Source organism: Rhodnius prolixus, unplaced genomic scaffold, assembly GCF_049639745.1.
Source record: "Rhodnius prolixus isolate KJV_2025 unplaced genomic scaffold, Rpr scaffold_19, whole genome shotgun sequence".
NCBI classification, from domain to species: Eukaryota; Metazoa; Arthropoda; class Insecta; order Hemiptera; family Reduviidae; genus Rhodnius; species Rhodnius prolixus.
In genome coordinates this window covers 2,236,711-2,252,419 of record NW_027411584.1, presented here as the reverse complement: position 1 = coordinate 2,252,419, position 15,709 = coordinate 2,236,711, and the positions used below count along the sequence as shown (strand labels likewise).

General features: G+C 36.8%; 1 protein-coding gene across 1 annotated transcript in view; it reads right to left on the bottom strand.

The window, feature by feature from the left end:
* Nucleotides 1–15,709, bottom strand: part of Dbx (homeobox protein Dbx) — a 64,343-nt gene that overhangs the window by 33,091 nt on the left and 15,543 nt on the right. The window contains exons 3-4 of the mRNA XM_074116672.1: nt 7,733–7,873; nt 6,403–6,623 (exon numbers count right to left, since the gene is read on the bottom strand). Coding sequence (XP_073972773.1) covers nt 6,403–6,623; nt 7,733–7,873 — 362 coding nt within the window. The remainder of the gene's footprint in view (nt 1–6,402; nt 6,624–7,732; nt 7,874–15,709) is intronic.

Sequence of the window (15,709 nt, the reverse complement as noted above, 5' to 3'; positions counted from 1 at the left end):
TTTTTTAAATTTGTTATTTTTATACTATGCATTTATGTAGCTTTTTCACTTGGGGGTCCGTGGGCAAGTTTTGACTATAAAAAGGGGTCCATGGGCAAGTTTTGACTATAAAAAGGGGTCCATGTGCAAGTTTTGACTATAAAAAGGGGTCCATGGGACAAAAAAGTTTGGGAACCACTGTTTTAAACAATGAAATATCGCCTCATCTTTTCTATCAAACTTTCAATTTATTGGTCAAACAATACTATAAAATATCACGAAATTGTTTTACCGTTAGAAAAAAGAAATGATCAATAAATCCTCAATTTATCGGAAAACATTGTAATCGATCACGGAATCGACCACTTTGCGAGCAGCAACCTCTAACCCCTTCCTGCTAGTACACGTAATATGAATTTTGCTTGTAAAATTGTCTCTTTTTAAAAAAAAACTCACTTCCGTTGAACTTTTGTCAAAATCGCTGAACTTCCGTTGACAAAAATAAATAAAAATAGAGATACTAAAAAGTTGTGTGTGAGTAATAAATAAATGACAACTGATTTTGATTTTTAAATCTTTTGGACAGCGATATTAATAAATAAATAAATTATTATTATTATTAGAAGAAGAAAGCAATATAAATTGCACTCAGTGTTGAAGAATGAGTTGAGAGAGTGTATTGGAGAAATGTTGGAAGGTTGGTATTACTGAAATATACTCTCGATTTGTCAGCAACATATGACGCCCGTCGCTTATTCTCTTCCGTTCCGGGGCCGGACTGTGGCAGTCAGCAAGGTCTGCTACTTCCTCTCCCCTTCCCCTTTCGTGTTGGCTTTCCCTCTTTTAGTCACTCACACACACACACACACAGTATGACGGTATAATAACAGATTTCCAATGTCGTCACACTTCTCTTATAACATTATTATATATAAGGCATATTGAGTTTTGTGAAGGAGGTGAGGGATGGATGGATGAAGAAGAAGTAGCAGCCGCTTAGAGCGGCAAGTCCATTCATACGAATGTTTTTCATAATAACGAATGTGTTGGCAACACTGATACAGTAAAGAATAAAATAAATCAGCTGATTTGCTAAACAGAAGCAAGCTATAAATCAAAAATGATTCATTTAGATTTCTTTCACTAGAAATTATTAATTTTTCTCTAATAACTTTAGGCTATTAATGAAATTATAGCATGGTCAAATTGGAACGAGCAATATGGCTACTAATAATTTATAGCAATAATCTTCGTAGCATCCTTTGCTGGCAATTTAATTCATATAATTCTAAATCATTTATGGTCCTGCCTTATGGCGACAAATGTTGCCATATCCGATGAGGAATCTAGAGCAATTTTAGAACTTAAACCGAGTTTTAATTTACCAAATAATTCCTAGTCTAGACGATGAGCTCATTTATGTTAGCTCAAGATTGCAGCGTCTAAAGCTGTACTGCAGGGGTCCCCAAACTTTTTACACAGGGGGCCAGAGTTCACTGTCCCTCAGACCGTTGGAGGGCCGCACTATAAAACAAACTATTTTAAAGTAAAAAAAGAAACAAAACGGGAACAAATAAAGAACAAGTAAATTTAAATCATCAAACTGCCCAGTATTTCTGTGGGAATTATGAACCTGCTTTTGGCTAATGAGATGATCAATATCCGGTTTAGTTATAGTGATTTGCCTTTCTTCCTACTTCTGGCTTTCTACGTGTCCGTCCCGCGTCACCGGAAGTAGTACTGAACATGAGCGATACAGCGCTTTGAGGCGGCGCCACTTATAGTGCTCCTCCTCTCACTGACCGCCAATGAAAGAGATGCTTCTTCCGGAAGTGCGGCGAGGGCCGGATAAATGGCCTCAGGGGGCCGCATGTGGCCCGCGGGCCGTAGTTTGGCGACCCCTGCTGTAACTGCATCCAAAGCCTCTTTGGGGCTATCCAAATTTTTTATAAGGTCCTCTTACTGGATCCAGAGTTGGATTTCTTGGGGTATCCTTTCCATTATCATTAAAACGCTAGGTTCAGCTTGAACAAGAAAAAAATGGAAAGCCTTAGCAAGCTTCCATAAAGCCTAGGCAAGAAAAATAAAGTCACCATATTTTGAGAGAGAGCAGGACATGTTATCGTACCGGGAAATGAGGTAAGGCGCTGCATCTCCCTCCCTATACCCTTCAGTGGGATAAGCGGCAATCTCTTTAAGGAGAAGCTCAAGAATGAAGAGGCTTTACAATCATAACCTTTACAATTTGTAACTTTAGGTCAGACCTTTAATCTAGGCATCTTTTTGGGCGCCGCGCACAATCCTGAACATGGACATGAATATATGCATTATTCCACCTGGAAACATGATAACCTAACTGGGAAAACAGAAAGCGCCATTGGGTTGTGGAAGGGAGAGATAACTCACTAGAAATACATAATGTAACATTGAACTGGGGAAAACTTTCCTAACTACAACCACATAGATCTCAGGGCTTGAATTTTCCAACAAAATTATTGGCTAGAACACTCAAGCACGAGTACTAAGGAAAATGGTATGAAAGAGCTGACCGTGGTAGGTTTCCCAGATGGGTTTTTCCACGGTAGAAGATGGTGGCTGGTAAAAGCTGAAGTTGTTGGGAAAACTCTGGGTTTTTTCTCTCCCATCCTAGTTTTTCCTTTAAATAGCCAATGCATAATTCAAAACTGGTGCGTGAAATATTCATTTTTCCACACCAAGTTTTGCCCTCCTCAAACAGCAGCAGCTACCACATCGGCCAACCATGGGTTTTCCTTCAGCTTTTCTTCTGCCATTTTCCTTTTTTTTGCCGGGGTGTAGTTTCTATTCAAGATCAAGGAAATTGTGATTTAACACTCACACGACTTTCTCTTACTTAACTACAGTAAAGAAATCGCCTATTTTTGCAGGTGGGGACATCCAACTACCAATTAGATGTCGGTGAACGGGGACAGGAGCTCATACTTTACTGTAAACAATTTTTTTTAACAAATAAAAAGTATTCATACGCGGGATTCGAACCAGCGATCTCACACACACAAAGCCAAGCTCTTGACCACTAGACCAACACCCGCTTCTACTTTACAATCGTTTCCAAGGCTTATTGTAAGGGGGTGCAGTCCCAAAAGTCCAACGTTAGGTTACATGTTACGCAATTAATTAGTCAATACCGGAATTAGTTTCTTCCCCAGTTCCTAAGAGATAGATATCATGTTATTTCTTTTTAATGTTGCCAACTACGCCACTGTTTACAAGACTCCTTTTGGAGGGGTTCCGGCATAAAGTAGAACATGTATTCATTCATGTCCAATTGTTTGATAAGTGAGGTGATAAGGTAATGGACGATCTGGTTGTCTGAATTCTGGCTGTTTAAAGTTATTGACGAAATCGTGAATGGTCCTCAGATGTCTTAGACTTAGTTTGTAATCGTTTTCTTTAAGCCTAGGAAAACATATAATTCTGCGAAAGCCATTTTCCTCAACTGTTGAGATTTGTTAAAGTCATGGTATTGTAAAGAGTGCTTTAATTTATTAAAGCATCTGGATTTAGAGCTTCGTCCAGCAGCGCGGCCTTCTCTTAAATCCCAACAGTTACCTAGTATATAAACTGATAAGAGCCAGATTTTGCTTATTTAAATAAGTGAACATTTTACAATTGTAAAAGCTCAGTAAAGTGCCAATTAATTCAGCAAAATTAAAGGCTACATTTCATTTCAATTTACTTCACTAGAAGTGGCTAAAGTGGTTTTTACATCACCCTGATTTACTGATCACTGATCCCCCTGCCTTACCTTGGCACTTTCAAAAACAGAATTTTGTTGCCCACAATTTGATATTATTTAGAAGATTTAATGGCGTTATAGTAGTGAAGTAATAGCTGCTGTTGATGACGTCACTAAATAGTGTTCTGTAATATTTTGTTACAAAACGAGGTAAAAGGTTAACCCTGTGTTATTGTTTGTTTGTAGCTTGTTACAAAGCGATAAACAACGTTTATTTTAAGTTATTTGCTTGTTTGATAAAAGGGGTTAGTAGTAGTATGGTAGAGTGTATGCTGGGCCAGTTCACCCCTAAAGCTAAAACCGCCCATCAATCCCCCCACCACCACCTCCACCACCAAGTTTATGGTCAGTTATCAATATATTCTCTTGTTTCCCCCCATTTCTCTTCGCTTTGTTTTGGTCAATCTGTTGGTAACGGGATATATTAGGAGGGAGAGAAATTTTCAAGAGCCTTAGTTTTGTAAACTAAGATTTATACCATTTAGTTCAATAACTAGAAACCGTAGAGGGGGTGTGCGTGTAGGAGAAGTGTAGAGAGAGAAAGAGACAGAACTCAGGAGTGTCCAGAAGTCCACCCGGGGGCTTTTTAGAGCAGGTCAAAATAGGGCAAGGGAATCTCTAGACATGTACCACCAAGCCACCAAGGGGTTATGTCATGAACAGAAAAGTGGCTAGATTGGCGTTTCAAAGACATTCACAAAACCCTGGAGGTGGTTTCTGCCGCACGTCCTAGAAAAAAAACAGATCCTCCAGTAGACCCCTTTGGCGAAGGACTCAGAATTGAAAGTTTGTAAAATCATTTTTCCTGATAAAACCTGCATCTCCTAGGATTGCCCTTCCTTCTTTTTTTTTTTACCACTACCTCTTCGCCTCCCTTCGCAATCCCCTACACATGCGACCAGCTAAATCCTTCCCCTATTTCTCCAGCAGTAAAACCACAGCTCATTCCCCTCCTTGCCCCCGTTCACAAATCAAGCATCAATGCTTCCAGTTGACTGGAAGGAAGCATTTAATATATATATATATATATCTCCTTCAAATTCACATTTCATCTTTTGATGATAAATAGATCTAAGGCTATCCCAATCAAAACTGTAAAAAAATGGGAAAAAAGGGGAACCAACCAGCATCCCTGTTACAAGAAAGGGGTTGGCTAGATGACAGGCCTGTTTCTGCTAATGACAAACCGGTTTATCTGTAAGTGATGCTTTTGAATTTTCAATCTATTATAGCCCCCGCCCCCTCTCACAGCTTCCTCCGCATCAACTCATTCCCTTATATGAGATTTCGTTTTAAAAAAGGAAGTAAGAATGAAATAAATAACATGGCCTTCTCGATTACGGGTTTTCCATTAACCAATTATGTTCATTGTCCAGCAACAAACTCTCTGATTGGCTTTTCATTTCTTTTAACTTTTTTTTTTTTTTAAAAAAAAAATAAATCTCTGGAATAAATCCCTTTTTCAGATTAAACTTGATTTGCAAGTTAGGGGGCTAATCAATTCTATCCAGAAATAATTACGGAGGTCTTTCACAATAAAGAGGGTGATCATAATAACTTTTGTTTCGATTTGGTAACTTCGATTAGATTTAGGGAGACAGTTTTGTTCAGCAGATATTGTTAAATTAAAAAGTTACTGGTGCTAACCTTCCACCAAAAAAAGAAAGAAAAAAAAAGAAGGTTCTTCACTGCAAAATAATAATAATAAAGCAGCGGGTAGGATTAGCTCAGTTGGTTGCGTAATGGACTAATAAGGTGAAGGTTCTGGGTTCAAATCTTGGCATTACTACTCTTAGGTTTTTTCCTTCCTAATATCATCTAAAACTCCAGAGGCCAGTCGGTGCGTGCTTTAGGTCTCAAACGTGTTTTCAACTTAACTATTAAATTAAACTAACTTTCTATATTCTAGGACAGTGATTCTCAACCACTGTGCCGTGAAAGTTTTGAAGTGTGCCGCCCAAATTTTAGAAATGCATTATTTCTCATTAAAAGTATTCTTATTATTAACTTGTAATTAATCCCTTAATAAACATATACTGTTGTTTTTTGTAGTACAATATTATTTTATTTTATATTGAAAATAAACAAAAAACTATTTTACACAGTGTATTATGATGGGTAAGTAATAGTTATTTATTTAACAAGTGTGGAAAATACTTTACACTCGAGTTAAATATTATATTTTTTCTGCAACCATTAGGGTTATTAACTAAAAAAAAAAAAAAACTAAACAGGAATCACTAGAATCCATTTTAAATTTCTATAAGGTAACACTATAACCTTTTTAACTGTTATAATTAAAAATATCTAATTATTTATTAAAATATTATTTTTATTTCTATATTCCTTTCAATTTTTATTTTATTTTTTTAATATTCGTTTTTCAATTTTTTCATTTTCATTTATTTTAAAATTTTTTCACTCACTAGTGAGGAAAGTGACACTAATGGGAATTTTTCCCCACTAGTGAGGTAATGTTTGGCATTACACAGCGGTTGCAGAAAAAATACTTTTAAACTTATCTTATTGTTAGTGTAGCGCCCCAAATTTTGAAATTGTTAAAAGTGTGCCGCCGCGACAAAAAAAAAAAAAGGGTTGAGAATCATTGTATCTAGAAGAAATACCTTTCAAAATAAGACCCTTACCTGTGAATCTTTCAGTCCAAGTTTTTCCGCTAACTTCTTTCTATCCGGTTTCGAAATATATTTCTGTATTTGGAATCTTTTCTCCAGTCCCTTTCTTTGTAAATCTGAAAACACAGCCCTTCGCATCATCCCTCTTCTGGGTTTCCCTCTTTGACTTTGTGCCCAAGGGAATGTTCCCGGCAATGGGAACACCGTTGTACCGCCAAGTCCGTGGCCACTTCCTGTAAAAATTTAAGAAAAACTGTTTTTTATTTTTTTTGGATATACAATCAATGAAAAATGGTAGAAAAATGAAGATGATAGGAAATAATCCTGTTTGCGAAGTTGATGATTTATGACGTAGTTGTTTTTTAAAACCGGAAAGATACGAGTATAATCATAGATACAATGGCTGAGTTGGATTTTGCGGTGGTGGCTGATATTGTGATTGGAACTTATCTAGCCGGATATTTATGGGGGTATTGTGGCATCAATCGATATTTAGGATTCGATAACAATTCTGTTTCCATTTGATTTACATTTTCAATTATTCATTGATGAAGTGTATTATGGGATGGATCCTTTTCTATCTATCTACTCGCCCCACCCTTCATCGCTCTGTCTCTCTCTCTCTCTCCAGCGCGCACTGTAATTAATGGAGTGGATTTCTATGTAAAAACCGGTCCGAATGTTGCTTTGTTTGTCAGTGCATAACTCAAAATGAGTTATTATTTATTAAAATTTATGCTCATTTATATTAAAACAATCTTTTAAATTAGGAATTCATGTTAAAAAAATAATCAAATCAATGCTTTTATGGCAGATAATGAATCATTATCTGTTGGGAATCAATCAAAGGAATTTATATCAGCAAAAGACTATAATCTGTCGTTATTCTTGGATAGAATTTCTTGATTGTTTCTACTCAGGACGTTCTTTAATAATCTAGGGCTAATTTGAGTAGTTTATCTTGGAGAGTGGGAATATCTTTGCCAAGTGCAGTTCTTCCTTTTTGAAGGCCTCGTCCAAGACAGATTTGACAATCAGTCAAGAATGGTCACCATTCTCATGTTCTTAGATTCAATTACAAGTTCATACAAAAGCAAAACATGAACTTCTCTGTTTAACAAACTGAAAGGAAAGAGGTTAGCCGTATATTGGATTCCGGAAATTGCAGATTCGAATCCACCGGCAGCGTGTCCGGAGACCGGAAGTGCACTGCAAAAAGAGCGCTCCCTTCCTCAAAGATCTTAGATTTTGATGCGCCTTAAAAAAAAAATTGAATTTTATTCCTTTATTACTACCTGATTCTTAAAAATTAAAAGAAAAAACAAAATCTTGCCCAATTTACCTGTAAGATAAGGTTGCCGACATGCCAGCAGACTGTGATGTAGGTGGGCGGCCGTTGTAAACCCAGGAGTCGGCCTGGGTATGGGTTTAGCGATGTACCCATTGAACCCAAGGTAGTGACCACTACTCATCAGCAGTCCACCTGTTAACAAAAAATTGATCAGTATTTTTTTTTGTACCTGAACTGAAAATGTACACGCTATTGTAATGGAGTACTGTAAAATTTATCATTGATTTTATGGCGAGAGCATGTTTATGGGCATCTTTTCACTGATTTCGGTATATCATCCACCATTAGAGGTAGATTAAGTCAGTTTGGTGTTGAGTATTCGCTGAATTTCATTCATTTAGCCCAGCGTTTCCCAACCTTTGGTAGTTGCGAGTTGCTGGTTGGTGCGTTGGTGGTACACGAAAAATAATTAATACTGCACAAAAAATTTAAAAAATCATAAATATATCATAGAAACGTTTTTACCTATTTCATAAAAATTATATTAATTAATAATATTATACAGTAAAGTTGTTAATATGTACACAGTAATAAGGTTAGTCTGTCTCAAGATATACGAGAAAATATAATCCACATTTAACAGGATTAAAATTCTCTTTCATGGAGTATTTTCCCAAAACCCTGAAAACACAAATGATAATTGGATTTCAAACTCCTTCTATAAAGAAAATTTAGGAAAAGCTACATCATTATCAATAAAAGATAAAGAAAATTTAAGAGAATTATCACGTGAAAGAACTTAAATGATAACTATGTAAAGATCTGCTTAAAGAGGCTGGATTGTAATGAGTAAGCTCTATCCAAGCAACAGTAAATTTAATTGGTACTTACAGGTAGTTGAGTGCTTAAAAGAAATTAATTTAGAAGATTTTGGGCACAAATATAAGTAATCCTAAAGAAGAACTTTGTAAATTAATTAATAATTTTTGTAGAGAAAAATATGTGCGCAATTTTTGGATTATTTAAAAAAAGTTTTAAAACTAAGATCCTACACTTCACAAAGTTTATAAAGTGCACATGAACTTGAAACTCCTTTGAAACAGATACATTGTATCTCTATACAAATAAAGATGATAATAATAATAGAATAACACACTGGGAATAACAAAGTTCACGAAATACAATCATTTTTACGAAGTGGTACAATTTAGCATGATTGTACTCACCAGGTGGTACGGTGAGCCAACAAAAGGTTGGGAAACGCTGCTTTAAGGTATTAGTATGAGCTTAAAACTTGAGCTCATACTTCTATGTACATTAATTTGTGTATTTATTGTAAGTATTGTGAATAAAAATCCATCTACCTAGTTCGAAAACTAACAGTAAATATTGCAGTTTATTTTGTGTCGAGTTTCCACCGTATTTAGGTGTCCCCTGAATCCAAAAGAAAAGTGGTTTCCAGGAAATTGGTCTGTCCGTGTGTCAGTTGGGTCAGATCGACCCCCTACTTTTGTTAAATAGTCCTCCCTGGGGGTCTATATAGACCACTTTGGCGACCTCTGATTTAAAGTAACGCTTCAATGTAATTGACTTAATGACTTTTCCATGGTAGGACTTATTAAATGTGAAACACGGAAGCCAAGTTTGTATAAAAACGTGAGCCGAAGAAAGATTCGGGGAAACGCTGATCTTTAGCCGATGCTGTGTGAGACGGAAACATTGTTGAAGTCTTCAATAAAATGTTTCGAAACCTTTTTTTTTTTTTAACTCTGGAAACCTCAAATCAGGTGCTTCCGGTGGAAAATCCCAAATCTGCACGACTGCAGCTCCTCCCTCCATAGAAGTGTAAGAAAACATAAAAATAAAGTTTTTACAGCAGATTTTGGTTGAACTCTGTTCTATTTGAGGATAAACTAGTATAAAAATACATCTGGATATAAATAAAGCTTCTCAATAAAATTTCTTAAAATAACATTTAATTGGCCATTCATTGAGCATTATGTTTCTAATGCATGAATGGCCAATTGCGAATGGCTCCTATATTGAAGATAAACAAACCCATTGAGCCGTCAGTAATGACCTACCACAAATAGTTAGAAGAATTTGATAAAGTAGAAATGGAAACAAACCACTTGAAAAGGATTATCGGACATCCTGGAATAACAACCGCCCGGCCAGTTTAGGGATTACGAAGGAAGCAAAAAAGAGAGAGAACAATAAAATAATAGTTGTACCCCCAAAAAAGACGAAGGATTATTGGTGAAACTTAAAAAATAAAAAATAAATAACTACACTAAGTAGTTACACAAACTGTAACACAATTACAACAATAGTGTAGCGATGTTATTTCAGTTTGTGCGGAGAGAGAAAGGAGGTGGCGCGGGGTAGGAAAAACTGTTGCCAACATGACAGTACCTAGGGCTCGACATGAACGGCCGCCTGTCCATTCGTGCATTGTAATCACTCGGCACAAATGTTTTGTAGCGACCGCTTCCGTTTAATAATTCTTTAACAGCTCGTATTTAGCTCCTCAGTGGAGGAAAATGTGATTTTTACTAGATTTTGGTAGATTTTTTTGATATTTTTCTTTAGTGGATGTTACGATAAAGTTTTGGCCAAATTGGTTAACCGGATGTACCACATTACGCGATCGATTATCGTATTTCAATGATTTCCTCCGAACTTGATGTATTAATTATACAGGGTGACCAGAGTTATATGCTACACCCATTTTTTTTTTTAAACGGCGGGAAATTTCGAAAAAAAATTAAAAAACACGTATTTAATCATTTTTAGTCTAGTTTATTTTCAGTGATTGACCCATTTTTTTAAAACCCTGTATCTCGAGATACAGCATCCAACTTTTGTTTTTCAAATGGAACGTTATATTTTTTTTTTGCATATTTTTATAGTATTTGAGCTCCTAAAAAAATAATTTTTTTTTTTTTAAATCGGTTAGGTATTTCAAAAGTTATGGTAATTTAAAATATGAAAAACAAACAGTTTATTGACAAAATTACCTTATTTTGTTTAAAGATTCTGTTCAAACTGGGCGCAATTAACGGATAGGCAAGCCAAAACTCTGGACTCCCACGCTTTGCTTGTAGCAGCACTTATGGTGGCGAAGTCAAGACCTGGGCAGGCTAGAGTTATTCGACGTTTCAGGTCATCGACTGAAGCCACGGGATTAAGGTTACTGTACACTTTATTTTTTAGATATCCCCACAAAAAATAGTTCATTGGGGTTAACTCCAGAGATCGAGGTGGCCATTGGATGGGACAATGAGTCCCTAAGCACTTTTCATGGAAAATTCTGTCCAGGTAACGTAAAACAACTCTCGCATTATGTGTCGGGCAACCATCTTGTTGAAAATACATATCTAGCCGACGTTGTAGATGAACATCTTCAAGCAGAACTGGCAAAATGTCTGTTAAAAAAAGTAAGTTACCTTGCACCAGTTAAGTTCTCTTTGTAGAAGTATGGACCGATTAGTTGATTTCCTAAAACTCCACACCAAACGTTTGTTGAATAAACAACTTGAACGTCGAATAATTCTAGCCTCCCTAGATCTTGGACTTTGCCACCATAAGTGCTGCTACAAGCAAAGCGTGGGAGTCCAGAGCTTTGGCTTGCCTATCCGTTGATTGTGCCCAGTTTGAATAGATTCTTTAAAAAAATAAAGTAATTTTGACAGTAAACTGAAATTTGTTTTTCATATTTTAAATTACCATAACTTTTGAAAAACCTAACCGATTTCAAAAAAATTTTTTTTGTTGTTTTTAGGAGCTCAAATACTACAAAAATATGCAACAAAAAATATAACGTTCCATTTGAAAAACAAAAGTTGGATGCTGTATCTCGAGATACAGGGGTTTAAAAAAATGGGTCAATCACTGAAAATAAACTAGACTAAAATTGATTAAATACGTGTATTTTATTTTTTCGAAATTTCCCGCCGTTAAAAAAAAAAGTGGGTGGAGCATACAACTCTGGTCACCCTGTACACATTTAGATCAAGAACTTCAATTTGAAACACTTTTTTGCGGAAAATTGTTGGGAAAAGCAATATTGTTGAAAATTACGTTGGACAAAAAAAGATAGTGCTGTAGACAGAATATAAGCAGAAGGGATGATACGCTGCAAGTAAGGGATACAAAATAAGCTTGAACTAGTTTTTGCTTTTCTTCGTGAAGGGTGGTGGAGGGGAGCTGCAATCAGTTTGTAAAGGGAAGAGAGAGAGAGAGAGAGAGAGAGAGAGAGAGAGAGAGAGACAGAACTAGAAGAGATTTGTAGCACACATTGTGGAGTACGGCGGTGATTTGCAGCCAATGTGTGACACTTGCACGAATTGTCGACAACATGTCTGCACGATTCAATCAATCGTCAACAGACATACAAACAACATTGTGTGCTCAGTGGAGATAGAGTGGGAAAGATCTGCGCACTATGTGTTCTATAGATTGCAATAACAACTCAAGGTTGCTGAAGTTAAAAATTCCTTCCCGGGTGAATCAACCAAATCTGACTAACACGACTTCCTCTCTTGAGGTCATTAAATGTCGTTGAAATTTAAGAATTTTTTTTTTGAAGGAAGCGTTCTAATCATGAAGCTGTAGAGCATCGATAATCTTTAGGTCTCCGAAACTGGCTAGAGCTAGGCTGTATCATAAAGCGCTATGTACTTGTAGACATCCCTAATCTTTGCTAAGCACATTCTTTATGCTAAGTAGCTGATACTGTCATAGTCAGGGAGGATTTAGGGTTTCTATCCTCTTCTCCAGAAAATATCTGGAAAAATAACAGTTTTTTTTTAACAATATGCTGAAAGAAATGTAATCATAATTCGAGATATCAAAATGTGCATGATCTCAGTACCACCTGTTATCAGTACAGTATGTAAAAGGTAGAAATTGTGAGTATTTACCTGTAAATAAGGACTTAATTCGATTAATTAAAACGAGAGACTTTTTTTCTTTGCTGACAATGTAGTTAAATTCCAAAATAAGAAGGAAAACAACTATTAGATCGGCGTCTATATAAATTAGAAGATAATGGAATCTGGTTCTATCCAATGAACGAAGATAATATGGGACCCGGGGGTGGAGGCCGCCGGAAGTGTTTGCACCCAAGTTTTGGATAAAGTTGGCAAGAGTGTCTCTACTTACTACCACTTCTTTGACTTTGCTGATGGAGAAGAAAGTTTAAACTTTACAATTTACCAAAGTTACCAAACTCAGTTTCCATCGCCACACCCCCCGCGGCTATTCTCTTGTAATTATTTAAAGCCTGCAGGAATTTTTACCGAATTGGCACGTATTTAATTAAGAGTAAAACAATTGTTTGTACAATTATTACAATCGACCTCTTAACACGATGATTTCTAATTAAAAGGAATTCTTTAATTAGATGATTCCTATACAAATTCAATTACAGTCTTTTTTTTTGTGATTAATTAACTCAATTAAGGTCAAAGTTTATAGCCCCACATTTAATTGGTCAAGTTGGCCCCAATTAGTAACTACGTAAAATACTCAATGATTTGAGAGGCGCCACGGTAGCCGAGCGGTTAAGATACTAGACCCGCAAAGCTAAGATGTATTGTTGGTTTAGTGGGTTCGATTCCCGTTTTCTAGTCCTTAGATTTCATTTAATGGTTAATAAATGAAATTTTTAGTAAAGTATGCTTGCTAGTCACCTTCGTCCACAGCACCTAATTGGTAGTTGGACGTGAAGCCCGCCTGAAATAATAGGCAATTACTTTACCTATTATTATTAACCAGTTAAGCGTGGAATTTAGTTTAACCCCCCCCCCCCCACAGTGTGCGGAATTAAAATCATGACAATGACGTGTGTACACGTGTCGAACCAAGGGTAAAACAACCAAAAGTTTACAACGTCATAATAGTCAATCCAAGCGACTTTTTCTGCAATTTTTCTGGCTGGAGATTACCAGAGCATTCTGTGCTCTTTCAAAAATCTTGCACCGCTTCTTCACGTATAGCAGCATTGCTCTAGTTAACTAGGGACGCACAAGAGCTTTTACGAGGACGAAAAGAGCTTTTCGAATTCTGTGCAAAATGAAATCATGCTCGTACTTAGATCTGAATCTCAAACTAAGGTAAACACGGCATTACACAAGGATTGAGAGCTTCTATTTGTGTGCGTAATTCCCCAATCTCTAATGCGGAGACCAAACATGTACCAACCACTTATCATTTGGCTGGCTCCCACCGCAGTTCTATTAGGTAAGATGAAGGAAACATCCCACCAAATAATATTCTTATTGTATTTTATTAAAATTTCGAGTTTTTATAGTTAATGACAATTTTATATTTTTCACAACGAGTATACACGTCCGTAACAGAGATTTGGTTTGACGTGCATACACGTCAAACGCGCTTAACTGGTTAAGGAGCTTTGATTGGTTTTCTTGTACCTGGTTGCTAAATACCGATCTAATACCTGTAAGAGATCAAATAACTATCGCCTAACATTATTCACCGCATTGGCAACCATTAAAACTAATACAAGACAATGTGGTTATAGATGTGACGTCACAGATGGTTATAACAGCTAAGGCGTGAATAAGAGATCATTCCCACTGAAAATAATATAAACTAAATCTACAGGAAGTGAGTTGAAAAGTTTTAAGGGTGGGAGATATTTATCAAGTATTAATGCATGTATGAACATGTTGAGAGTTGAACATCAGATTGCAGAAGGGGTTTTCAAAGATGGGAGTGGAAGTGGGGGTGGTGGTGGTAGGAGGTCTTTCTGTAGATCTGAGGGGAAGATAAGGATAGATGGATATGCAAGGAAGGGTGTTTAGGGAGATTATGTGTGCTGTTGTAAGTTCCTCCCACTTATAGAATAGTATGGCAACGAGACGAGGAGTCTATGGCGACGTGTTTCGTATAAAAGGAGAATGTGATGTTGAGCCAGGAGGCTAGGCGTGCACAGTGGAGTACGGGCGCGGAAATGGTCGGGTAGATGGCAGCATCTTGCTAGTTATATCCTGCCATATTGCTTCCGCAAAGTTGTAAACGGAGAGAGAGAGAGAGACAGAGAGAGAGAATGAGTTAGCCAACAGTGTTATAAACATGGCATATAAGCACGATCGAGCCGAACGTACGAGCCGCCCAGAGAGGAGCTTTGACAGAGAGCGGAAGTACAAGCAAGAAAGCATATGTGCTGCTATCTTGCCGTGCAGAACGACGAGACTACACTAGACACTTCCTCCTGCCATTACTAAGAGGCCCAACATATGACGCATGGCATAACCCTATATATATATATATAGAGCAGTCACACTATCAGATCCTCCAGCATCTCTCTCCCACTTGCACACTTGCACATACCAACGCACAAGCATTAAAACCAGATCTCACAGACTCTTTAGAGTCTGTAAAGAAAATACGCGTCCCCTTCCTCCCGCGTGAAAAGTTAGAAAATAAAAAAAAACACTTGCGGGAAAAACTCACCCGATTTTTCCATTTTCGCAATCAATTTCAGTTTGTAGTAAACAAAAAATGAATTTCTATTTTTCGAAAAGAATAAAAAAAAAAACTGCATATATTTTAATTTTTCGAAGCAGTGGTTGAATCCTGGACAGCTAATTTTTCTAAAATTTGAAATTTCGGTTACTTAATTGAATCCATTAATTGTATTCGTTACAATGATTAACCCATACTTTTCCGGGAAGTGGCACTTCAGGGCAAAGCCCAACCATAACGCAGGAAGTCTCTCCTTAATCAAATTTGGGCCATGAGGATATGGTCCTCATAAAAATTTTGTAGATCCTTTTATAAGCAATAACTAGCCCAAGTTTTTTTTTGGGGGAAGTCGTTGGAGTCGTTCTTGAGAAAAATCGTTTGAGTGAAGTGGCCATTCTGGTCTAAAAGCTCACTGTCAGTTCCGGTGTTAGCAGCTATGAACTTCCTGCGATTTGTCCTGCTAATTGCTGACCACCAACTAACAGACACAGATACAGACCAATTAGTAAATAACCAATTTATTTTTTTGAAGGG